This window comes from Platichthys flesus, chromosome 16, assembly GCF_949316205.1.
Source record: "Platichthys flesus chromosome 16, fPlaFle2.1, whole genome shotgun sequence".
Classification (NCBI taxonomy): domain Eukaryota; kingdom Metazoa; phylum Chordata; class Actinopteri; order Pleuronectiformes; family Pleuronectidae; genus Platichthys; species Platichthys flesus.
The window spans coordinates 3,529,553-3,555,292 of record NC_084960.1 but is presented as its reverse complement, the minus strand read 5'-3'; the positions used below and the strand labels follow the sequence as shown (position 1 = coordinate 3,555,292).

At 43.6% G+C, this 25,740-nt stretch overlaps 3 protein-coding genes across 4 annotated transcripts; 1 reads left to right on the top strand and 2 right to left on the bottom strand.

Annotated features, from left to right (window-relative positions):
* Positions 1 to 18: 18 nt before the first annotated feature.
* LOC133970767 (monocyte to macrophage differentiation factor 2-like) lies at positions 19 to 7,816 on the bottom strand. Its single transcript, XM_062407818.1, has 7 exons — positions 7,459 to 7,816; positions 4,191 to 4,272; positions 2,890 to 3,050; positions 2,360 to 2,434; positions 2,174 to 2,275; positions 1,918 to 1,987; positions 19 to 1,407 (listed from the first exon to the last, which is right to left on the bottom strand). The coding sequence occupies exons 1-7, from the start codon at positions 7,569 to 7,571 to the stop codon at positions 1,207 to 1,209; spliced, it is 804 nt and encodes a 267-aa protein (XP_062263802.1). The 5' UTR covers positions 7,572 to 7,816; the 3' UTR covers positions 19 to 1,206.
* A 3,178-nt stretch (positions 7,817 to 10,994) lies between these two features.
* On the top strand, positions 10,995 to 16,910 carry wipi2 (WD repeat domain, phosphoinositide interacting 2). Of its 2 annotated transcripts, none has more exons than XM_062407783.1 (12): positions 10,995 to 11,208; positions 11,815 to 11,897; positions 12,428 to 12,597; positions 12,725 to 12,821; positions 13,231 to 13,328; positions 13,462 to 13,554; positions 13,695 to 13,765; positions 13,887 to 13,994; positions 14,141 to 14,305; positions 14,430 to 14,537; positions 15,143 to 15,240; positions 15,387 to 16,910. In XM_062407783.1, the coding sequence occupies exons 1-12, from the start codon at positions 11,135 to 11,137 to the stop codon at positions 15,497 to 15,499; spliced, it is 1,278 nt and encodes a 425-aa protein (XP_062263767.1). In that variant the 5' UTR covers positions 10,995 to 11,134; the 3' UTR covers positions 15,500 to 16,910. The 2 variants fall into 2 exon arrangements, with proteins under 2 accessions (XP_062263767.1, XP_062263765.1); XM_062407781.1 differs by having other exon boundaries at positions 10,996 to 11,208; positions 13,887 to 14,000.
* Positions 16,911 to 19,700: 2,790 nt separating this feature from the next.
* On the bottom strand, positions 19,701 to 22,907 carry LOC133970940 (myosin-16-like). The gene is made up of 9 exons (XM_062408100.1): positions 22,816 to 22,907; positions 22,168 to 22,243; positions 21,863 to 21,955; positions 21,706 to 21,769; positions 21,398 to 21,496; positions 20,873 to 20,976; positions 20,562 to 20,700; positions 20,208 to 20,268; positions 19,701 to 19,788 (listed from the first exon to the last, which is right to left on the bottom strand). The coding sequence occupies exons 1-9, from the start codon at positions 22,905 to 22,907 to the stop codon at positions 19,701 to 19,703; spliced, it is 816 nt and encodes a 271-aa protein (XP_062264084.1).
* Positions 22,908 to 25,740: the final 2,833 nt, after the last annotated feature.

Below are 25,740 nucleotides of genomic sequence, written 5' to 3'. Positions count from 1 at the left end.
CAGATTGTTACTGTGAAATATCATTATTCTTTTTATTACAGTGATTTCACAGACTTAACATTTTACAAAATAGATCATCTGATTTCAAAAATAAAATCCTGAGTAAGTGCTCTGATAAAACAGATTCTGCTGAACTACTAGAGTTTAGGGAAGACCTGAAAAGTGTGATCTATACAATGCTGGAAGAAGTATAAAAATAGTAGAAATTTGCATATATGTATTTATATATAATCTACATATATTGAGTCCCTATGTCTTAATTCATGGAATTCTTCTTGAATCGTCCCGGCTGTCGATAGAACAGTGCACGAAGATGATCAGTTAAGGAATCCTGCTGATCATAGTCCAATCAAAACAATCAATGCAAACAGCCTCGCAGATCTGTTGAACTATCATTTGACCCAGAACACACGTGTCAGAGATACAGTAGCGCTCAGATTTCTTAGATCCTTCAAATCACATTACAGTGAAACCATGAGAACAGATTTTGTACAGTTCACAATCAAATTTAAAATCAAAACGGATCTGTTTATCATGATTTAACTGTATTCTCTCGTCAGGTTTGTTCATATTAATGTGTCCCTCAGATAATACTTGGTGACAGCAGTTTAAATTAGCCTGTGACAATCAAAGACCAGTGGCGGCAAAGATGTTGGCCTCACAGTTTTGATTTCTGAATGTTCTCAAGAGGCAAACGCAATAAATCGGCCTTAAAAACTAAAACTGTAAACTTTGACTTTGAAGTTTAACGGCTGATTACGTTTTCATATCTTGAGGATGTGCAAAACTAGGTTAGAGGAAATTAAAATCAGTGCAACTGTGTCACTGGATTCCTCCGCTTACATCTGGCTCCTAGCACCGCTGTTAAGGAATGTGTGTCTGGTCAGTTTTGGCACAAGTTTACAAGCCGAGGAGGTTTTGTCAAGGAACAGTTTGACATTCACTTCCTTTCCTGTGGATGTGGTTCTTGTGATCAAAAGCAGTTAATTAATCTGAATTATATATTTGTGTGATAAATTATTATCAGCCTTTAAAGGTTTGGCCAAATCACAGAGTAACTAGACGCTGAAGGGTTTTGGTCCCACCCGGGGAGCAGATCCTCAGCTGACGGTCGACAGGAAACCCGGTGATCTCAGGACTCGAACCCTCGTCTCTTGGTTGTGTCACTTCCTGTCTGACCCTGCGACCTCAGCAGAGAGCGGCCGGTCACCTCGCTGTGTGCAGCAGCGGCCCCGGTACGTACAGGTACCTCCAGATAGCGTAATAGTGAATTCCTGCTCCAGCTGCGACAAAGAGATGCCAGATGGCGTGGGCGAACGGGACCAGGCCGTCACTCTTAAAGAAGACCACTCCCACCACGTAGAAGACTCCTCCCACCGCCAGCTCGCACACGCCAGAGCGCTCCACCTGTAACACATCAGAGGAATCTGAGGTCAAGAGTCAGTGGTGATTTAAAGGAGATTAAAATATGAAGGATACAAACAGATGTGAGATTCTATTCCAAGTCTGGACTTTATTAACTTTATCATAGCTCCAATGTGCTTATCCCAGGAATTTTATATTACTTATGTTTTCCTTTTTTTGCCACTTTCCCAAACATACTTTACTCTCTTTACACCTGTTTCAGTGAAGTTTGCCAAAAACTTCAAAGCCCTGCAGCCGCCTCTGTAATATCCAGTATGTAATATTTAAATTATATCATATATTATATATATATATATATATATATATATATATATATTTATTTGATGATTTATTAAATAGGATTGAACTGCAGCATCAGCAGAGATATTATATTGTATCTCAAAAAGTTTCAAGTTTCTAGGGGCATTAAAAGCTTCTGCTTGGTTCCAGCGCAGCGCGGTAAACTTAAGTTTGGTTCTTAAAAGCAGAGAAACATCAGCGGTTTGTTTTTACCATGGACAGGATGACCACAGCAGGAACCGTCCCCATGGCCACGTATCCCACCAGCTCCAGCAGCTTGTACCTGCAGGTAGGAAAAACTGTGAGGTGAAAAGACAAAGCCTCCGCGTCCCTACGTGGATGTTTCCCCTTCAAACAACAGACCACTGTTTGCTGTAAACACTTGAGGACGGCAGTTTGGTTTCAGGTTCATTCTGTCAAACAGGGACACACGAGGAGCAGAGAGGGACAGAAGGAGCGGCCGTGTTACCTCTCGTGGAAGAAGAAGACGTACGTGGATCCCACACAGGCCATGACCCAGATCAGCCAGCGCATGTGGCACGTCCAGGGCCCCAGCTCCCTCAGCATCAACCTCAGGGAGAGACAGCACACGCACGTCAATATTCACCGTGTGCTGTTGTTTATGGGATTTGTCGGCCACAGTCACGTGACTCACCAGGGCGAATAGGACGCAGCGATGAAGAAGTAGATGGCCATTCTGTCACACATGTGGAAACGCTGCTCCACTCTCCTGTATGGAGGAAAAAGAGACGATATATATTTATCTAGTTTGGGTTAGGAAACATTTAAACCAGAGTATACAATATTTTAAAAGATCCAATAAATCTTTACATAGTACTGAGGTTTATTTGTCAGTTCACAGCAGAAGTCTTCACATAAAAATGTATTGATTTACATTAGGATGATTTTTAAAATTCGGATGTGGTGGTGAGCACTGCTGCCTCAATGCAAGAAGGTTGCCGGTTGGAATCCCAGCTTGGTGGGGGTGTTTCTGTGTGGAGTTTGCATGTTGTGACCGTGTTTGAATGGGGCATCTACAGGGGATTGGGTTCATCGGAGACTCTAAATTGATAGTAGTGTGTATGTGAGTGTGACAGTTTGTTTGTTTCCGTATGTACACATAAAGAGGTCAGCAGTGATAACACAACCACAACCACAACCACACACACACACACACAGACAGACCGGAGGTGGCTAATTTTCCATGCAGCCGTGTGGAAGAGTGTTGAGGTGACGAACAGGCCGGTGAGTCCACTGCCATAGAGCCAGGCAGCGACACGATGCCATTGGTCCACAGACAGGAAGTAGAGCACGGACACGCCCACCAGACTCGGTAGGATCCACAACTGCAACAGAGAAACACAAAGTTTCATATTATTGTTTGTTTCCTTATGACATTTTTGCATTGTTTACGATTGTTCATGTTAACGACTTCTTGGTATAATTGAAAATTCTCTTAACTACAATGACTGCCCTCCAGTGGCCGGCCTCCATCACCCACATTCGAACAAATTCCCTCCAGATGTGTTTGAGATATCATGTTCACGTTAGCGTGGAGGAATACAAATACCAAAATGTACTGGGAATGTAGCAAATAACAGGCCAGTTGATTACAGTTGTCTTAATTGACTTTGACACCAGAAATCTGTTAGCTTAGCATAAAGAGTGGAAACAGAGGGAAACTGTTAGCCTGACTCTTCCCTAACATCTGCGTTAACTTGTTTTCTCAAATTTCTTCGATGAACACAACAATGTGTAAAAATTACAAATTGTAGTAAATGTCAAATGACAAATTATTTCTTCAACATTATAGTAACAACGTCCCCGAAGTCACAATGAATCCTGCAGCACTATAACCTGAGGGATTGTGTTGTGTTTGAAGAGAAGCAGGTCAGGTTGTTTCCCTCGTTTCCTCTATTTATACCAGGCTCAGAAAGCACTCTGCCATAGAGGTGGCTTCATGTTGAAACTGCAGACACGACCGTGGTGTCAGTTTTCTCCTGCGACTCTCATCAAAACAAACGGACACATTTCACTGAATATCCACTTTCAGAATGAACTTCTCTGATTCCGCACACTCCACAGGAACAGGGCGAGTTGGCAGCCGTGAATGAATGAATACATAAATGACAACAAACACAACCTCAGTAAATCCTGCCCCATTCAAGGCTTTACAGTAATTATGGTCGTGTTTGCACTCTGTTTTCATCCTGTCTGTCTGCGCCATTCACGCTGTCTTGCTCTCTCGGAGGCAGAAGAGCACAGGGATTACAGCAGATTAGAGAAAGCTACAGGATGAATCACAGATTATAGACCTCTGCCTCTGAAGCTCAGCCAAAAAATCCGCACCATGTTGCCTCATTCCTTGCAATCCATCTTCTCCCTTGACTGACAAACGCAGAAAACACAATAGGAGGCCGGGACAGAGAGAGAGAGTGTGTGTTTCTGTGTGTGTGTGTCTGTGTGTGTGTGTGTGTTTGTCTGACCCCATGTGTGGCACAGTTTGCGGCATGTTCATAGTCGGTGGGCTGATATCTCTTGCTGGATGGCGCCCTGCAGTTCATGAACCTGAGAGCGAGACAGAAAGAGAGAAAGAGAGAAAGAGAGTTTAGATCTGAAGGCTTTATTAGTTAATAAGTTACTGTGTGCTGAACCCATGAAGACCAAGTGTGTGTGTGTGTGTGTGTGTGTGTGTGTGTGTGTGTGTGTGTGTGTGTGTGTGTGATGGTCATTCTTGGGGGATTTACAGTCTCTAATCCACATCACGTTGTCTGAATGTTACTGTGCCTCATCGTTACTGAGGAAACTGTCTGTGATGCTATGCCCCCCCCCCCCCCCGCCCCCCCGTGGCCCTGTCTGCACGACCACAACAGGAAAACCGCTGACCTGTCACTTTTTTGCATCCTTTCTCATGTTGCTATGAGTTACTATATGTCCCTCCGCTTGTGTGTCTGTGTTTGTGTGTGTGTCTGTGCGTGTTGTGTAGGCTATTTAATCAGCAGTAAATCTCTCAATCCCTGCTTACAGGGAAAAACACATCTGGAGATGTTACGAAACCACATTTTATACATGAAGATGAACACACTCGTATACAAACAAACAAACACACACACACACAGACATACACACACTCATTTGAATGCGGCTGCTCGCGCGAGGCCACAGGTGTGCCCTTGTCGGTCAGCTGTGTTATTTGATTACACATTTAGGCCGACGGCATTTGCTGCAACGGTCTATTAACTCTGCACGGTGAAGAGAGCAATCAGGAGAGAGGGAAGCGGCAGAAGAAGAAAGAAGAAGAAGAAGAAGAAGAAGAAGAAGAAGAAGAAGAAGAAGAAGAAGGTAACATGGCCGCTCAAGTCCAACGACAGCTGGATTCACTTACAACACTCACTTAGACATATTACTGGAGTTTATTGTTTTAGACTCCTCCCACAGTCAGTGCTAATTTACCTCAACACCAATAATCCAATAGGAATCAGGTTTAGACAGTCGTCTGAATATGATGCTGCATTTTACAAATTAAATCAGAATCAGGGTTTATTGACAAGTAGGCTACACATACAAGGAATCAGTTGTGGTGTGTTTGTCCGTAAGCGTAAATAAAACATTTTAACAATATAGAAAAGTGTGTAAATATGATAAACCCCAGAACAGTATACGTAAAATATGAATGTTGTATATATATTTTTTAAATATATATACAACACTCTACACACTGGTGGCGGTTGATGGGATCTAGAACATGTTGAGGATGTGATGAGTGGCCTGGGGTTCACCAGGACACTGAAGAGACAGGAGGTGTGAGTCACTGTGTGTCATGGTCAGTGGATCACACAGGTCTGAGTCCACAGCCTCCTCAAAGCAGACTCTTAATGGAGAAACCTACATGTCTTTACTTCCCAAATATTTACATTCCTCACTCTCAAGGTCTAAGTGGGACCCCAACAAAGACAGGAGTGCAATATGTGTGTGTGTGTGTGTGTGTGTGTTTGTGTGTGTGTGTGTGTGTGTGTGTGTGCTCTCCCCACCACAATGCTCACAACAGGAATGTTGGTGTGTTTTCCTGTTGTGGGTCTGGTTTGGCGCTCAAGACACCAGGACTCTCTCCAGCACTAAACACCTCACACACATATTTTCTCTGAACCTACTTTTTCCTCTCTCTCTCTCTCTCTCTCGCTCTCTCTACTCACTCTCTCTCTCTCCCCTCATTCTCTCTCTCTCTCTCTCTCTTTCTCCCCTCATTCTCTCTCTCTCGTAGACTCTTCTCAACTTCCTATCACTTGATAAATGAAACACAGATTTATAACCACCTTGAATGTGAAGAGCTTCGAAAGTCGTCCGGCTGCTGTTCCCTCTCTCTCTCTCTCTCTCTCTCTCTTTCTCTCTCTCTCTCTCTCTCTACCTACGTGCAGCTCCACATGCTGAACCAAGTGCATGACAAGAGAACGGCATTTCTCTGTTGTGGTATTGTAGAGCTATCAATGGACCTGAATGTGGCACTCTGATGTCCACTAATGGGTTATGACAGAACCCTGTGTATATGTGTGTGTGTGTGTGTGTGTGTGTGTGTGTGTGTGTGTAATGAGTTGAAAGGAAGGGATAGGGATTCACAGGCTCTGATCAGAGAGGACATTGTTGGCATCGCCGGCTCACTGTTCTCTCTCCTGCCTCTCTTCCTGCTACTTGAATTCTTTCATTGCACACACTTGTTTTTCTTGTGTGTATGTGTGAGTCTTTGCGTGTGTAAAACCCATGTTGTCAACACATAAAGCAAGTCTTTAGTTCTAAAAGCCCTTTACAGCACATTCCATACATTAATAGGATCGGTTGCATTTAAGAGGATCAGAGACTTGGGATCCTGGTAGATATAGTGTTATACATTATAGGAATGTGTGTGTGTGTGTGCGTTTGATTGTGAGCATGCGTGCATGTGTGTGTGTGAGCGTGTGTGCATTGGTGTACACACTCCACGACTATTCCTATTTCCAGTGAAGATCAAGTTCATCTCCTCCGGGACAATAACTCTGGTTCTCACGATTATCACAATCTCCCATCTCACACACACACACATACACACACACACACACACACACACACACACACACACACACACACACACTTTTAGTCATGTATTTTGGCTGTTAATTCGTCACCTTTTACTTCCCTTTCTTTCTGTTTATTAATTTCAGCTTCAGCTTTCCATTGTTTCCCCGTCACTTTAATCTACTTCAACTATTCTTAGGTACTTTTACTTATATATCAGCTGTTTATGAATTACTTCAAGATGAACATTCTGATTTCTGTTGTCCTGTGCAGATAAGCTTTCACACGTCCTCACATGACAACATAACACCACAACTGGCTTAACACAAATATATATGGATATATCTTTCAAATTAATTTCATCAATTGTGGTGAAACTACTTGTTAATTCATTTGTTTGATACCATTATTGGTGACAGATTGAGAAGAACTCTCCTGCATGAAATTAAGTGAAACTGAAAAGTGAAATTGTTCATCAGTCATAGGGATGTTATCCAACCACTCTCTCTCCAACAAACAGACACGCACACGCACACACACAGACACAGACACACACACACACACACACGCACTAATCTATAACATCCCTCTCATTGCCCCTGTGCCAGCGCCATGCCAGTGCGCATGGATGAACATGGGTCCGTCGCACATGAGAAACTCTTGTGTCAGATACTTTGCAGCCAAACTCTCGGGACTGAATAACGTTACCTTCCGAACTTAGTCTTCCTCAAGTCCATCTCATGTGTGCGTGGGTCGTGAGCGCGCAACGAGTTGGTGCGCTCGCGCTGCGACAGTGCCACAGCAGCGAGCCTCGTCCCCATTCCGGATGTCCCACCGCCGTGCGTCCGGACACCAACACATAGGTCCAGCGGGGACAACGACCTGCAGAGTCGCTCCACGGTTCAGTTGCACGACTTTTGACCGGAGGGTTGTTTGGTCTGTTCCGGAGACCAAACACCCGCAGCCATCCGGCGGAGCGCGGGCAATGCGCGGCACACAGTGCGGGGGGGAAGCTGTGCGGAGTTTAGTCAGAGTCTCGGATGTGTTTGCAGGATGTTCCGCGGGACTGGGCTTGTAACCCCTCCTCCCCTCCCACCCCCTGATGATAACACAGCAGCCAGCAGCAGCCCCTCCCCACAACACGTCTCCAACTGGCTGCAGCTCGCTGCTGCTGACGTGAACATGTTGGACACGCAGAGAAAAGTTCAGCTTCACTCAGTCATTCAACCTTTATTACGACTCATTGACCTTATTCACAAAACAGCCGAGTGTGATAATAGATGATAAATGTTACTGTGCTTATACAGCTCCTCTCAAAACAGGGTTAAAGGTTAGAAATGGAAAAATGGGAAGGCAACAAATGGGAAATAATTGAAAAGCAAACAACTGGAAACAGTTAAAAAGCAATTTGAAGATCACACAGCAATCGAGCACAGAAAGAATATGAGATTAGTTTAAAACAATATCAAATAAAAGATTACAAAATGATTGCAATTGATATCAGACCTTCAGGAGAATACAGCTAATGAGTTTGTTTGATATTATTGCAAAATATGAAACTAAATAAAGATTGAAAGTGGAATAGCACTGTGAAGATTCACAAGTCAAACGGGTCGTGTTTAATCATTAACTAGATTATCAGACAAATGTAGTTCAGTACAAAAGTACAGTTTATCCTTCTGAAACGTTGTGGAACATACTTTTTAAAGTAACGTATATTCTCTAAGTGACATTAGTGATGTTTTAAAAGATGTGGCTCCACTTTATCTCCAGCTCAGACGCCACATTTACAGTGTCAGACAAAGGCAAATTGTCCTTTTGCAGATCCACTGATGCAAACAACTTACACACACACACACACACACACACTTTGAATGGAAAATTAAATATTGTCCAATAATAACAGTGGACAGCAGCAGCCCTGTGTGGCAGCAGCTGTGGGAAACAGAACAGACACATTATGCAAACACACATTCATCCAAATGGGTTTCCAAGCTTCCAATGAAACGTGTTACACATTTACCTCCACAGCTGTGTTTAAAGATAACATCGGAAATATCAGTGGGCAGACGGCATGAGCATATTTGTCCAGGTAAATAATACAGTGTAAATACGACTGTGTGTGTGAGTGACCAAATCCTGGTATTATCAGCAGGGGTAGTAGTTTCATTATTATTATTTTCCTTATTGTTATCCTTCATATTAATATAAAATGTATCCACACAGTGTAACAGAGCCAAGGCCACTCAGAGAATTCACTTTACAATTTGTGTTTATAAGGAAGACATGTGAGTTTATGCACCAACTGTATTGGGTTGTTTGTTAATGAGTGTTCATCATGGTGGTCTGATATCTTCTCTAACCATTTTCATACTGACAGTGTTTCCACTCGACATCCCTCTTTTGTTCTGTGAGACCCGCACACAGGATGAGCGGCAGCTGTCTGCAGAGTCGGTCTCACTCAGAATCTTCCCAACTGCCGAGCTTCCTGTTGTTTCAATCGTTTGTATCGGTCACACGCTCAAACCCACAACTGACGCCGCAGTGAAACTAACACACGCAGACAAGATCTGTGACTCACAGCCCAAATTACACTGCAGTCAAAGGCATCACATCAGTGAGCGTGTCCTTCTCGTCCCGAGCCTCAGATCCGGTTGTTCCAGTCGGTACTGTCGTTACTGTATCACGCTCGGGATCTTTTTCAAACACAGCTCATGTGGAAAAAGAAAAAACAAGCTACTCCTGAAGGGAATTGATCTGAGATCCTCAAGCAATAGTGTTGTTGAAGTGAAAAGATGGTTTTCACAAGTTTCTACTCACTAATTCCGAGAGCAGCTTTCTGTCTGTGTGTCTGTGTATGACTCAGCGATCTCACACACTGTTCGTCTCATCAGCTTCTCACTTGGCTCGTGTGTAGTTAACAGTCCAGAGAAGTGCAGAGTCAGATTTGGTGCAATTTTGACTTTTGTTTCTGGAATTCTATGGCTGCCATGCTGTGTATCTGGCTGAATTGGAGCTTTTGTTTTAAAAAGTAATGAATTTAAGTCTGAAGATGTGTTTCTGTTTTTATTCTTCTACCTCAATATTTTTTATTTTATTTTTATTTTTATTTTTATTTTTATTTTTATTTTTATTTTTATTTTTATTTTTATTTTTATTTTTATTTTATTGTATTGTATTGTATGTTATTGTATTCAAATATACCGGCTGCTATGACGACTTAATTTCCCTTCGGAGATGAATAAAGTTATCTATCTATCTATCTATCTATCTATCTATCTATCTATCTATCTATCTATCTATCTATCTATCTATCTATCTATCTATCTATCTATATATCTATCTATCTATCTATCTATCTATCTATCTATCTATCTATCTATCTATCTATCTTAAAGAAATAACAGCTTTAAAATAAATCATTCAAACTTATATATAAACCACACATGTGAACAGTAGAAAAGCAAATAAATAAATAAATAATTAACCAAGAGATAGATAAATAAATGCAGTTTGCTATTTCTATACTTTCAAACTTATTCATTAAATTATTAATATATAAATACATTTATTTATTTATGTATTTATACGTTTATTTTTTAATACATATTTATTCATATCTAAATGTTTCTATTTCTACATTCACTTAATTATATTATATTATATTTAATAGTTATGTAATCCTACATATATTTATTTCTATATTTCTGTATTTCTACATTTATGAATTTATTTCTATGCTTATTTATTTATCCATTTATTTATGTATTTATTTATCCATTTATTTATTATGTGTGCAGTCATGCAATGAATGCACATATACTATTATTCCCAATACTTCTTATTGTCATTATTATCCCTCGCTCTTCTGCCTCCGATCTCATCGTCCTACTTATCCCTCAGTTTTTGTTGCATATGCACTTCAATACACATGAAGGTTGTCTGTCACTATTTACATATTCCTACATTTATTTATCTCTATAATTCTGTATTTCTACATTTATCTTATACTTTATTGACATTTACACTCACGTCCTGCACAGTTCGCACACGTGCACCGTGCGTGTTGGAGGAAGTCAGTGTCTGCAGAGTGTTTCCAGGTGTTGACTCCAGATGTCCCTCTGTCTCCCTGGGAAAGAGAGCAGTTTACCAGCTGATGGATTTTTGATTGACAGCTCGCGTGGAACTGGCTCGTGTCTCTTTAAGACGCTCTTCACGCCGCGTCCTGTGCGCATGCGCAGTGGGGACCTGTGAGCAACAACAACAATCCGGGGCTAGTGGAGAAAGATGGACCCGTGAAGCTTCACACGTCCGATCCCCATCGCGGTCCGACACAACCGCTTCTGTTTCCCCCGGAGCTTTATATGTCGACGGCGCCGAGTCCATGAACCTGGCCAGTCAGAGCGGGGACGCTGGCGGCAGCCAGCTCCTCTTCGCCAACTTTAACCAGGACAACACGTAAGACAGGGCCGGGGACAGTGAGGGTCCGACGGCCCGGGTTGTCAAGCTAGCCCACGGCAGCTAGCTGTGGACCGTGCTTGTGACCGGGCGACAGGGGGTCAGGACGGGGCTTCTCGCGGGAGACAAGGCTCCAAACGCCCCCTGATGCTAGTTAGCTAACACACCGTCCACACAGGCGTCATTTCCCCCGTCACTAGCTTAGCTCTGTAGCTAACGGGAGGGATGTGAGGTCCGAGGCTAACTTTAGCCACAACACATATGTAGGCTGGGTGTCATGTGACTTGTGGGGGAATTGTTGCATATTTGCGTTTAGGTAGTTTATGGACTGCGACAGCGGGTGAGACGCGACCGTTAGAGACACATGTCCCACTGGGAGTGTGTATGTCCTGTGGCTGCTGGGGACCACAGAGGCCTGGAGCCTATTGCAAAACACCTGCAGCTGTGTGGTCACTGTCCGAGTCCTCACTGGGACATCCGGTCACACTGACATGTATGGGACTGGGGTTAGACATACTTCAGTGTGTGTCTGTGTGTGTCTGTGTGTGTGAAGTGTCACTGATCACTGCTGTTGCCTCTGTTTCTGTTTGTCTCTTTTGTCTACAGGTCCTTAGCTGTTGGCACCAAATCAGGATACAAGTTTTTCTCTCTGTCCTCCGTGGACAAGCTGGAGCAGATTTATGAATGTCGTAAGTCAAATGTACAGAAAATAAAAAACACACTTCTACAATAACTGCATCGCTACGAGGAGATATTACTGCAGAGTCACTGGTTTTTCAAGTTATAATGGTTAATGCATGGTGCAGAGACAGAACACAGTCTGCACCATTAGGGGATTGCTCTTAAATATTAATAACGCTTGTCAGCATTTGTCTTATATACTCTAACATGAGCCATCCTCCTCTTTAGCATCCTCACTTTACACCCGTCTGTGTTGCCCTTTCCTTGTAACAACTCAGTCGTCCTGGCAGATATGTTCTATTTACTATAATTAATATAGTTATTGTCAAATTTATATATTCTCATAAATATAGCTTGGTATGTAGAGAAACTACAAAACACACAATGATTAAATCCAAACCACACTTGGCATTTGTCAGAAAGTTGGAGAACTGTGAACCCCAAATTTTGTTACGCTATCATGTGATTGTTTCATCCAGCAATGACAGCTGTGAAATGATTTAACTGTGTGTGTCTGTCTGTGTGTGTTTGTGTGCAGCAGACACAGAGGATGTGTGCATTGTGGAGCGTCTGTTCTCCAGCAGCCTGGTGGCCATCGTCAGCCTGAAGGCCCCCAGGAAGCTCAAAGTCTGTCACTTCAAGAAGGGAACCGAGATCTGCAACTACTCCTATTCCAACACCATACTGGCCGTCAAACTCAACAGACAGGTGGGAGGACACACCCACTGTCTCCATAACGTACTGTGTCCTTTGTGGTTCCAGATGAACGCCCGATGATAGAGGGTTGTTTGACCAGTGGGGAAAAAGACCCTAATGTTTTGTCGTCCCTCTGCAGAGGCTGATTGTGTGTCTGGAGGAGTCCCTGTACATTCACAACATCCGAGACATGAAAGTGCTGCACACTATCAGAGAGACTCCCCCCAACCCTTCAGGTGAGGAAGGATATTTATCAACACAACATCATACAGTATGTAATGTGAGGTTTTTCCCTGTACAGTTTGTGCGCTCATACTGTAACCAGGGATGTGTCCTTCTTTCCTCAGGCTTTGGGTTTCTCTTTTGTGTTGCTCAGTTTATTTTGAGTTAGCGCTGTTAGCCTCATTTGTTCTGACTGCTGCCCTGAAGGCAGAAATTTGACGCTGCTCTGTCTGTAACACCCACAGAACAAAGAAAAGAGAAACCATTCTGCCACAACCAGTTTCTAGTTCAACTACAGTTTTGACACATATTCAAGTTATTATTTCAGTTCGGTTTGACACATTGTCCAGATCAGATACATGTGTTTCTGCTGCGTTGTATCTTTTGTATATGATTTTTCTATTTGTTTCCACCGTTCTCCAGGACTGTGTGCCCTGTCCATCAGCAATGATAACTGTTACCTGGCGTACCCAGGCAGTGCAACGATAGGAGAGGTTCAAGTGTTTGACACCGTCAACCTGGTGGGTGAACACAGACACAGTGAAGTTAAAGAGCTGAAGCTAGTTGATCAAGACTCTGTTGTCTTTATTCTGTGAGTCAAAGCCTTTGTCTGTCTGCTACATCTCTAACTAAAGTGGGATTTTGTTTTTCCAGCGAGCAGCTAATATGATTCCAGCCCACGACAGCCCGTTAGCTGCTCTGGCCTTCGATGCCAGTGGAACCAAGCTAGCCACAGCCTCAGAGAAGGTAAGGTCCCATTCTCTCTGCCTTTGTATTATTTGTGGGCCTAATTTCTGTTTTCCTCCCTGAGCACACACACTTCCTTGTTGTTGCTTCCTTCTCGAGTGTTGTCATCCTCAGTATTTCTCTCTTTCACTTCCTTCCAGGGGACAGTGATTCGCGTCTTCTCAATCCCAGAGGGACAGAAGCTCTTTGAGTTTCGGCGAGGAGTCAAGAGGTTGAACATATTTAATGACTTTGTTGTTATAGTTATTCAGAAATCAAAGTGGTCTTACTGGGATGATTCTGTGGGTTGCGTTCACCTGCTTCCCTGAATGTTAACATGTCGGTCTTCCTAGGTGTGTGAGCATCTGTTCGTTGGCGTTCAGTATGGAAGGCCTGTACCTGTCGGCCTCCAGCAACACAGAGACGGTGCACATCTTCAAATTAGAAACACAGAAGGAGAAGTATGTGTATGTATCTCTCTGACTCAGTCTTTTTACGGCTGATTTTAAAACTTCTGAGGACCTGGGCAGGGTTTTCCTTCCTGTTTACCTCATGTCATGTTACACAGTGGTTCTCATTTTCTGTGTGTGTCTGTGTGTGTTTGTAGGCCTGCGGAGGAGCCCACCACTTGGGGGGGGTATCTGGGCAAGGTCCTGATGGCGTCCACCACCTACCTGCCTTCCCAGGTCACAGAGATGTTCACCCAGGGGCGAGCGTTCGCCACTGTACGTCTGCCCTTCTGTGGACACAAGAACATCTGTGCCTTAGCTGTGTAAGAGCCAGTCTGTGTTGTGCCTTTTTATTTATTTGTATTCATTTCCGCTTAGTGAACATTACATTTTCCTATATTGATGTAAGATGTTTGTGAATGATCGTTTTCTATTGTTTGAAATCAGGATTCAGAAGATTCCCAGGTTGTTGGTTGCAGCAGCTGACGGTTATCTGTACCTGTACAACTTGGATCCACAAGAGGGAGGAGAATGTACACTCATGAAGCAGCACAGGTAACTGAGACACACACACACACACACACACACACACACACACACACACACACACACACACACACACACACACACACACACACACACACATACAGTTGATACAGTGGAAGTTTAGAAACATTTTCGGGCTGGTACAGTCATTTTACCAGGGGCCTGGCAGGAAAGGTGCTGTTAAATGTCCGGAGCAACTGACTCGGACATTTGCATTCTCACATGCAGCTTCTCTGAGAAAATGTCAGGGAAGGATCCAGAGTTTGGTTCATGTCCAAAAGCAGCTCTAGAGAATAACATGGACATGGACACTTGGTGCAGTCGCGTTACACAGCGACTCGACAGCTGTGTGCAGGGAAGAGAAACTGATAACGACAGAGTTTCATCAAGTGAATCAGTTACAGCTGATACGATGAACAGCTTGGACGTTTGGGATTTGAACCGGTGTCAGCGATGCTCAGTGAAAAGTGAGAAGCTGCAGCTGATTGTTTTCTACGCTGCATCACTAATGCTAATGATTGTACCTGCACAATGTTTCAGTGTTCACATTGTTATTAAGAATTCAGCAGAAATCATCAAACCGTGACTGAACCTTTGCGCTCTATCCACCTCAGGTTAGATGGCAGTACCGAACCATCCAATGAGATCCTTGATCAAGGGTCACATGATCGCCCACTTGTGGCCCAGACTTACAGTAATGCTGTCACTAAAGGTAAGTGTCACCGTCAATGGATTTGCTAGTGATGCGTTTAATTTAAAAGTTTTCTAATCTTCTTTTGGATTCTCGCTGCAGTGAACTTTGTAATTGTACTGTTGAGTTTAGTTGTGTTTACATGACCTTTGACCTTTGTGGCCTAGGTTACTGTGAAGAGCAGGGCGCCGTGGGAGGGGCGGGCCTAGATGATGACCTCAACGACCTGCGCCTAGACGAGGAGAACGAGCAGCCGCCGCTCATCCTTGAAACTGACTGACTGACCTAACGGAGAAGGCTGTTGTACCCACCAATCAGAGGGCTCCTCTGGTGCTGCTACAAACATGTGACACAAGGGGGGGCGGGGGGCAGAATCAAAGAGGAGGGAGGGAGGGAGGGGGGGGTTGTTTTTACAACGCTCAAAGCGTTCGAGAGCCTGTTCGTCAGTCCATCTGTACGTTTGTTTCTTCATATCAAGTCTTATCTTTTTCTTCCCTCCTTCCCCACCTTTCCTCTGCTCCCCCCCCCTCCCCCAGTTTCGCCTGCGCGGGCCGAATCTGACGCTTTTTGCATGAACACGTGCCAACCGCTAAAAACACGCTCCGATGTGAGAACGAGTGTCTGTGTGTGTGTGCGTATTGGACATTTGATCAAAACAATGTAGCCGTGTCTCCTCGAGAAGACCCCCCCCCCCCCCCCCCCCGCGGACACGAGCGCTGTGTGAAATGAAAGCGATTGTGTAAGTGCCTCTCTGCCCCAGTGTCCGGGCGCGCTCTGTCCGAGAGGGAGATCTCTTTTCTCATTGGCTCAATAAAAATCAATTTTCAGTTGTTGGATCTTAATCGAGGGTGTGTACTATCTTTTCTGAACTCTTCCTCTCTCACACACAGTCCAGTTCACTTTGAGAGATTAATGTGGAGGCTTGGAAGCGCGAGGCAGAGGTGTTTGTGAGTAAGAGTGTGTTAGTGCGCTTGTGTTGAGACCTTATTTGTGTATGTGCGTGTTTGCCGGGCATGTATATCAGCAGCAGTGAGTGATTAGCCTCCACCTGCCCCCCCCCTCACTCCTTCCTCATCCAACCAGAGACGCGATAGACCTTCCTGCCTGCCCCTCCCTCCTGAGGCCTGCACTCATTGGTTGATTTCAAACATTGGTATTAATGACCTTTTGTAAAAAAAATTATATCTACTTTACCAATCATAGCCAATGATGTGTCATGTGTATGAAAACATGCATGGTGGTGTTGGTGTGCTACTGTGTCCATACATCTGAGATAATAGGGTGGAGATCAGTCAGCAGCTCGGTGGAGCTGTTGAGTGACAGCCTCCTCTTCCTCCTCCTCCTCCTCCTCCCCCTCACCCGCAGTATCTATACTCTGTACATAACTAGATGTGGCCAGATATCACTGTACCATGTTGTCAGGGGAAAGACAGCGGGGTAGCGGGCGTGCGGCCAATCGAGTGAACTGTGGATTATAGTTTGGATTGAACGGGACCTCAGGCTGAGTTGGTCAGCTGTTCCAGGATGCTGCATGACCCCCCACCCCCACCCCCATCATCTAAATCTAGTAAACGAGGATTAGCCGTGGGATTTCGGAGAGTGTCAGGCATTTTCTAATGATTTTGTATAAAAATGTGAAACGTTCATCTGAAACTTACATGAGTACAAATAAATTCCATCTTGATGTATGAGATAGGTGCTTTTTCTTCTTCTTGTTACACAACAGTTTGTGACACTGCCTAACAACCACCATGAATAGATGATCATGGATATCATTTCATAAACTAGGTGTAAACTCACCCTGCTACTTTCAGATTTTGATGTTATTTAAAAATTATAGACATGATTATATTCAAGTGAACCACAGAAAAGACCCTGAACACAAAATGTGAATGATTCTGTTAAAGCTGACATGTGAACACAGCTTTACACAAAATCTACACTCACTCACAATATACAAGGAACGTTTGTTTCTTAGCCGTGAGAGCCTCTTGCACCTCTAATGAAGCTTCTGCTTCCTCCATAGCCAGCTGCATCTCCTCCCTCGCCACCTCTAGTTTCTTCTTGGCTTCCTGGAGCTCGTGGACGCTGCAGCCTCCTTTGCCAAGCTGGTCGACCAGATCCTTGATCTCCTCTGAGAGGACATAGTAACAAAAAAGAGCCTGTTAATATACATTTGTCACAGATTCCATTGCATCTCTCACACCTCCCGTTATAATCTGCTGCACCACAGGATCTGCAGCAGTTAGCAGGCACGTGAGAGGATCTTGTTCTCCTTGTGGATGTTGGCGATCAGATCCTGGCTCTCCTCGTAGGCTGTCTTCAGCTTGTAGAGCTCCATCATGTAGGAGCTACTCTCCTTCTGGCTGCTGTCCAGCTCCAGTTGCAGCTCCTTGTTCTTCTGGCTCCACTCGGCTGCCAACTTGTCGAAGACCCGCTGCGTCTTATCCAGAGCGGCTGCTGCTGCGTTGGACAAGTTTAAGAAAAAAATTACTAGAATAAAGTTATATATATATATATATTATAGAACATCTACTAATCCAGCAGACACTTTTATCCAAATGAACACTAAAGCTTCAGCACAGTCCAGGGAGCTTGAAATAAGTAAATCTGTTCACTAAGAAAACCTGAGAAATAAGGATTAGTAGTATTAGTTAGGTATATTCTCCAAAAAGTTTCTGAAGATAGAGAAAAAACTTAAGGCATGAGTGCATCTCTTTGTGTGTGTGTGCGTGCGTGTGTGTCTGTGTGTGTACCTTCTCCAGGTCTATGGTGAGGTCCTCCATCTCCCCAGGCAGCCTCTGCTTGACCTTCTCCAGGCTGGCGGCTCTGGCTTGTGCCGCCTCCGCTGCCTCCTCGGCCTCCTGGAGACGCACGGCCAGTTTGCGCCTGGAGGAGAGTGGGTGGAAGGAAAGAGCGAGAGTCCAGAGTGGCATTAAATTAAAAAATATCAACAATAGTTCAGTAGTTTCATTCACTGGCAGATATCAGACTGATATATGAAACACACTGTCTCAGAGATTTATTTTTCAAGCTTTATTTGACCTACTTGATCTCCAGCTCCTCGATGCGGTGGATGGCGTCCATCTCGTACTTGCTCCTCCAGGAGGTGACGTCAGCGTTGAGCTTGGAAACGAGGCGCTGCATCTCCCCGCGGGCCTCAGACTCCTCCTCCAGCTGCTCCTTCAGCAGGGAGAGGTCATGGCGGGTTTTGGCGAGGACCACCACCGCTGTGTAGCGACCCTACAGAGAGGGAGAGGGGTCTTAGTTGTTGGTCTTATCTGAGGGTCTGATAACAGTTTGATTGGCAAGTTTTAAAGAACACAAAAAGGATTACTATTTTCCACTACACAAACACACACAAACACACACATAACAAGAATACAAAAAGGAAACAGGAGAAAAACAGAATGTGCTTTTGTTTGTGGCGGCGTGTTCTAACCAGTCAGATGGATTTTGGCGGTGTTGAGCTCAGTGTGAGCGTGCTCCATCTCAGCCAGGCGAGCGTTTGCCTCTGCCAGGTTGTCCTCCAGCTTATGAGCGTGGGCCTCAGAGCTCATCTACACAAGCAAATACACAGATACACATAGAAGACACAAAAAGACAAGTTTACATTCATCCATGTTGTGTTTTCTTTGTAGAGTTCATAAAACAAGATTTTACAAATAACACTGTACTTTTGCTTTCTGAGTGGCCTCCATGGAGGCCTCCATATCTCGGCCTTCATGCTCGGTTTGTCTTTCTCCAGTTTGACCCTCAGACTGGTCAGGTTTTCCAGCTGGTCGCCCAGCTCTGCCATCATGTCCGAGTGCTTCTTCCTCATCGCCGATTTATATTATATTTACCATATACTGTATCTTAATATAGGAAACAACACTGTAAGCAATAAGCCTAATGATTGGTAAAAATAAGTATATATGTTGATATAATACTTACAGTTACAAGTAAAGTTGTTCCTAATATCTATACATACATTTAAATATATTTATTTATTTAGTTGTTATGTTTGTTTAATAAGAAATAATTATGTTGTGTTGTGTCTTAGATATATAATAACTGTATATATGTATTATAAACCCTTGTTAAGTTTCATTTGACCATAACATGTAACTTTACAGTAGCTACCACTAGGGGGTGATAATTGACTCACAATGTAGCACAATATACAAGAAAAATAAATAAAAGTCAAAAATAAAGATACTGCATCAAAACTAAATACTTGAGTAGAGGTTCATAAGCATTAGGAATAAAATGCATGTGTAAAATGGCCTCTGTCAGTGTGTGTCTATTAATGGGCCATTATTATTCATCAGTTGGTCGAGGTGGAGCTCATATTTTCAGATTATACAGTGCAACTATCTATTACAGTGCATAGAAACAAGCGTATTTTTGTGTAAATGTATTTATCAGCATGCATTCAACACATTTGTAAATACATGGCTGATGTACCTTGGAGTGGCTGACGCGATTATCCATATTATTCAGGCCAACAGAGCTGAGGAGGAGCTCCGAGGCCTTCTTGTTGTCCAGAATCCCTTCAGGATGACGTTGGGGTTGAGGATATAGTACCTGAAGGAGACACCAGGGGCAGAACAAGAGAAGAAGAACCAGGAGGTGAGTGGAGAGGAAAGGGATGAAATGGAAACGTTGGGGCAGACAAAGATTCACATTTGAGCTCAAAATTAATTTAATCTCTCAAAAAAACACCTCATGATTCTGTATTTGCACTTTTCCTACACAGCACAATGTAAAAGCTCTAAAACAACAGGTTTAGTAAATGGTCAGATTATGTGAATGTACATATCTAGCATTACAGCTCTTCAAAAAATGGAGATGTTACTAGAATAATGGAGATCAACACAGTAATGACAGAGTCAGACCCGATGGAGTACACACACTGGTCCTTGTTCTTACCTGAGTTCATTTGGACTGGGAATAAATTAAATGTTTCCAAGATTTTTCTTTAATTTTCTTAATAAAGTTTTTGCGTGATGCCCTTCTGCAGCTCTCCAGAGTTGAAGGCCATGAGGTGAGTGACTTTGTCAGCCATTTCGGGAAAGGATCACAAGGATTTAATTAAATATTCTAACAGCGTCTTTTACTTCAGAAAGTATTGCACACAAAGAAGACCAGGATTTATGGAAGGAAGAAACAATATGTAGAGTATGAAATGTTTAAGCTGGGATGTAAAAATGAAAGAGGAGGCTTTGAGAGGAAAATGTCAAAAAATAATGAAAGAGGAAGAAGAGAACTAGGTCAGATGGACAGGGTGGAGTGAGGTAGTTTGAAGATAGATAGGCATGTTGTTAGAAAGGTTGGGGGGGGGGGGGGGGGTGTAATACCTTCAGTGGAATCCACATCAGCCTGTTCTTCTCTGGGCTTCTGTTTGAACCTCATGTTGCTGAAGTGCATGATGCCTCCAGTCAGCTTGTACACGCTCCTCTTCTCCTCGGGAGTGAAGCCCAGGACATCAAACGCCTCCTGTGGACACACAACCACAGACACAGGGAGGACAGAGGATAGGGTGTCAGTGGCAAACATCATTATTAACAGCCTCCTGAATTTATACGACCAGATTCATAATTGATTGAGTGATTCAGCCACAGAAAGATGCTTTGAATCAAAGCACGAGAGCGAACACGTGTCGACTCACATCAGTGAGCAGCAGCTCCTCTCCGTCCTCCATGGTGTCCACCCCAGTGACGCCCTGACACACCCACACATACTGTTTGGGGTCCGGGCTCAGCAGCAGAGCCTCTGGAAACACATCATTAACATAATAATAAAGAAAATAATCATGTGTCACCTTGAAAGCCAATCTGTGAAATGGATGCTCATCATTCACCACAAATGTCATTTATAACACATTTAGCCTGTTTCTCAACTTATCGAGCACGAAAATGATAATATTTCACTTAAATATTTGATAAAGATATTGTTCAAATGATTGGTTGTTTTATTGAATTTAAATTTAAACATATAAAACAGCTCTGTCGATATTAAGCTGGTTCTGTTATCCATATTTACGCTTGGTCGTTTCACACATGATCTAAAGAAAGTTTGTTTCCTGTCATTAAAATACTACTAATAGTTTCAAATAACCAAACCAAATGGACAACAGATTTCTTGTTTGTTATATCTTTAGTTCAACGAGACAGAGCAGCTTCATGTCTCTCACCGTTGAGCTCAGGCTTCTTTCCAGAAAGGAGCTTGTAGAAGATGTGGTATCCTCTCTCAGTGGCCTGCTGGGAAATCACTCTAGATTCCTCCAACAGATTCTGATTCACACACGGACACACACACGGGGAAAGAAAAGAAAAAAGATAAACACAGTTAATAAGAATTCACTTATTTTTCATGGTACAGCTGATGTGGGTTTTAAAATGATTAAACATATTACAAAGTAAAAGAACACTTGGTATTTCATGAATGTGCCATGATGCTGGTGAAGCCTGATCCAAGTAATAAAAGAGTAAAGCCACTCACAAGTCTCCATATCGGCAACAGCCAGCTTAGCTGTCGACCCAAAGTGGATACGAATGAACTTTCCCTGAAACCAAGACAGAGCCATGAATCTGATTCCTGTGGATGTGATGATTGTACTAGCGTGTGTGTGTGTGCGTATGTGTGTGTGTGTCCTTACAAAGCGTAAGGAGTTGTTGTTACCGATGGTCTTGGTGTTGCCAAATGCCTCCAGCACCGGGTTAGCCTGAATGATCTGCTCCTCCAAAGAGCCCTGAAAGCAGAAGAGAGGAGAGGAGGAGGAGAGGAGGAGAAGAGGAGAGGAGGAGAGGAGGAGAAGAGGAGAGGAGGAGAGGAGGAGAGGAGGAGAGGAGGAGAGGAGGAGAGGAGTTATGATTCATATCAGACCAGAAAGCACCATCTGAGCTCATGTCTCTATCCTCCGCTCACACACAGACACACTTACCTTGGAGTCTGAAGCTTTGCTCCCAGAGGCTCCAACTTGGCAAAGTACTGGATGACCTTCTTCGTGTTCTCAGTCTTGCCGGCACCAGATTGTCCACTGGAGAACAGACGCCAGAAAGGAGTTACACTTACATGCACAATTACATGATGCACAACATTGTGGGGTAGTGTAAAAAGTAGGCACGGTGTCCTCACGTGATCTGCATCGACTGGTTTCTCCTGCTCTGCGATGGCGGGACATTGACGGGGGAGGCAGGAGAGGAGAGAGACAGAAAGACAGTGTGAGCCAGACGGGAATAATTACTGCTGATTTCCCTGAGAGCAGATCAGAGCACCGCTGATGTTCCCTGTCAGCATTAGCAAGAACACAGACAGCTGACAGCCCTCCCCTGATACCACATAATGGCCTCAAAGTATTTGTCTACTCCCTGAACAAATCATCGCACGCCGCACAAATCACACACCTCCAGCAACTGCCCCACTCCCTCTCTCCACGTGGAACCATGCAATAACATCCAAGCCACTCATCTCGAGGGGGGTCATCCCGAATCACCATATACCACTTGAATGTTTACCACTCCTCTTTACCAACTTTATAACCCCTGACCCAACAATGACCTATGATTGATTGACAGATCCCTCATTAAGTCTAGACTTCCAACCCCTCACCGGCTCCTCACCATCATCATGTCGTGGTTAAGGTTGTCGGAGGTGGAGAAGAGGTGAAGAGGAACTTCGTTGCGTTTCTTCCCCTTGTACATCTAGGCCACTTTAGCGCCGTAGATGGGCAGCCATGTGTACGGGTTCATGGTCATATAGAAGAGGATGGAGTACGTCTGGGAGTTGGGGGGGGGGGGGGGGGAAGAGGGGAGATGATAACAGGATGATGTAGTTGAGAAACTTTTCGCCGAGTGGACACACACACACATATTATTCTCCGGCGTTTTCAAATGTTATTTAGTCCCTTTCTCTTGTGTATCTGTCTTCAATGTTAATTCAATCCAGAAAAAGGGAAAACTCAATAATACTAATATTTAAATGTGTTCCATACAACTGCAGAGATATTTCATGATGAAATTTAATTAAAAAAAATGTCAGCTTTCTATTGTGAAATGTGTACTTGTACTTCAGTTAGTTGTGTCATAAGTAATCCACTGATTATTTATATAATTTCTGTTATTTCTCTTCCACAGAGTCAGGGGACTTTTAAGAGACTGATTAAAAAGGGCTGTCAAAATAAAATGTAAAACAATTTTTAATCTTCAGTATGGGTGAAGCTTCAGAACAACATTTTCCATAAAACAAATCAGAAATTCTGATCATAAACCGAGAGAACCCCGACGACATTGCTCCGACATCATTGTGGTTATTTTCTCAGACTTAACAAAGCTCCTCCCGGGACACAGAAGACATTAGATATTATATGACTGTTTTCATAGGGATAACAGATACTTCTTTTGTCAAATGAAATGATATTTATGTGTAGAATTGGCGGAACCGCCTTTTATAACCCGTAGCAAATTAGGCTTATCAGTTTGTCACCCAGACAGTGATGTAAGAAAGATCTTTGTACTTCCCTCGAGCTGTCACGAGGACCTGATGGTGAGGGGCCGGGGAGGTTTTCTGAGTATCAGGCTTACGTAGATCCTCATGCTGACGTAGCGGCCGCGCAGGTTTTCCAAGACGCTGGCCTCATTGAGGAACGTGAGGTTGGACATGTCGCTGACGTGGTAGAACTGAGGAGGGTTCATCTGCTGAGCATCATCCATCTTCACAGTCACTGTCTGAGCACAAACAATCATCACTGAGTCAATATTTGGATCATGAATATGATTATCATTCACTTTTAAAGACAACTTTCTTCTTACAGTGTTCTTGCTCGTCTAACCCTACCCTTCTCATCTTTGATCCAGCAGGAGCGCTTGATGTCGTGTGGGGTATTCATAGCATCCAGCCGCTCCTTCTCTACGGGAACCAGGAACGGCATGGGGTCCACATTGTCCCCGCACTCCCCTTTATACACAGCTGTCTAGCTGTTGCTGCTGCTGAATCTGCTTCCTCAGCCCCATCGCTGTCTCTATCTTCTCCATCCCTCCGCCTTTCCAAACCTCGATTTTCGTCCAACCACGGCCTCTGCTCTTGACCAATCAGTTGCTTTCTCTCTGTGCGCCTGATGGCATTTGGGATGAGTAAGACAGTTTAAATTAAAACCAATGACACATGGAGCAGGAGTGGGGATATTTTGTCTAGATGTCTAGTGCTCTAAGGTGCACAAAACCACATCTGCTGTTGAAATAAATCTGAATATTTCTCTAACCAAGTATCACGTACAAGACCGAATCAGGACTGTGGACCGGAGGATGGATGAACAGATTTCTGAGGCCGAGCTGAGTTGAGTTCTGTTGAAGTTCCTCTTAACAGAAACATGACTTTATTAAATCACTGACTCACAGTGGTGGATGAGGTCCTCAGTTCGTTTTATACTATTAAACTATTTAAACATACTCCGTTACAAGTAGATAATAACTCATCAAATAGCTTGTCCAGAATGTAAATTCCATAGAACTGAAGCAGCTGTTGTTTTTAGACACACACACACACACACACACACACACACACACACACACACACACACACGCATTCACACACACGTAGCATCAGCATCAAAAGTTAATGATTGACTTTGACCATATTTTGCTGTGTGCTTGTGTGTGTGTGTGTGTGTTTGTGTCTGTGATCCCAGACCAAGTTTGTCTCTATGAGCAAAATTATCTAAGTAGCCATGAACCCACTCAGCTGCTCAGGGGCTCCTCACCACACACTTACAAACACACGTACATGTGCACATATACAGTACACACCCATAATCCAACCAACAGCTGTACATGAGGGATAAACTAATTTGTGTGTGTTGGTTTGTGTGCGTCTGATGCTCCTGCCACCTGTGGAGTGTTGAAATAGTTGAACACACAAACACATAAAAACACATGAGGGAATTAAACAGAAGTAGTAATAGAGGAGGGAGGGGCTAGAACAAAAGGATAATTGGTTTAACATCACGGTCACTTCCAGACTCCAGACAGATCAACTGACTAAAACCTGATATGCAGGTTAAAAACTGCATGTTTCTGTTTATGAGAAGAAAGTGTGTGTTTACGAGCCTCGCCTGGTGTCCTGCAAGCCGTTTCACTGCTTATGCGGATTTAGTGTGCCCTGTAAACAGGCTGGTGAGAGAGTCCATTGTTCCAGCAGCTAATACTGCAGCCATGCAGCTAAACCCAGTGCTGCTAAAGAACCAAATCCCTCCAACAATTATCCCTGTCCACCCAGCTCTCCCCCAGCCTTCTGCGGAGGGTACCAGTGCTTTCACCCACTGTGCAGCCACTATTTAGAGCTCCTATCTGCATGTCCATACTGTGTAAAGTTATCTTTATGTTGCATTCAAGTGCTTTTAGGAGGCTTAAACAGCCATGAAGTTGCTGCTTCATGGATGATGTCTGCAACGCTCCTCCAGTGAATGTTTCAAGTGAAAAAACAACAACACGCTCTTTTGAACAAAGATATTATTGATGAGGGCCCAACAAAAGAGGAATT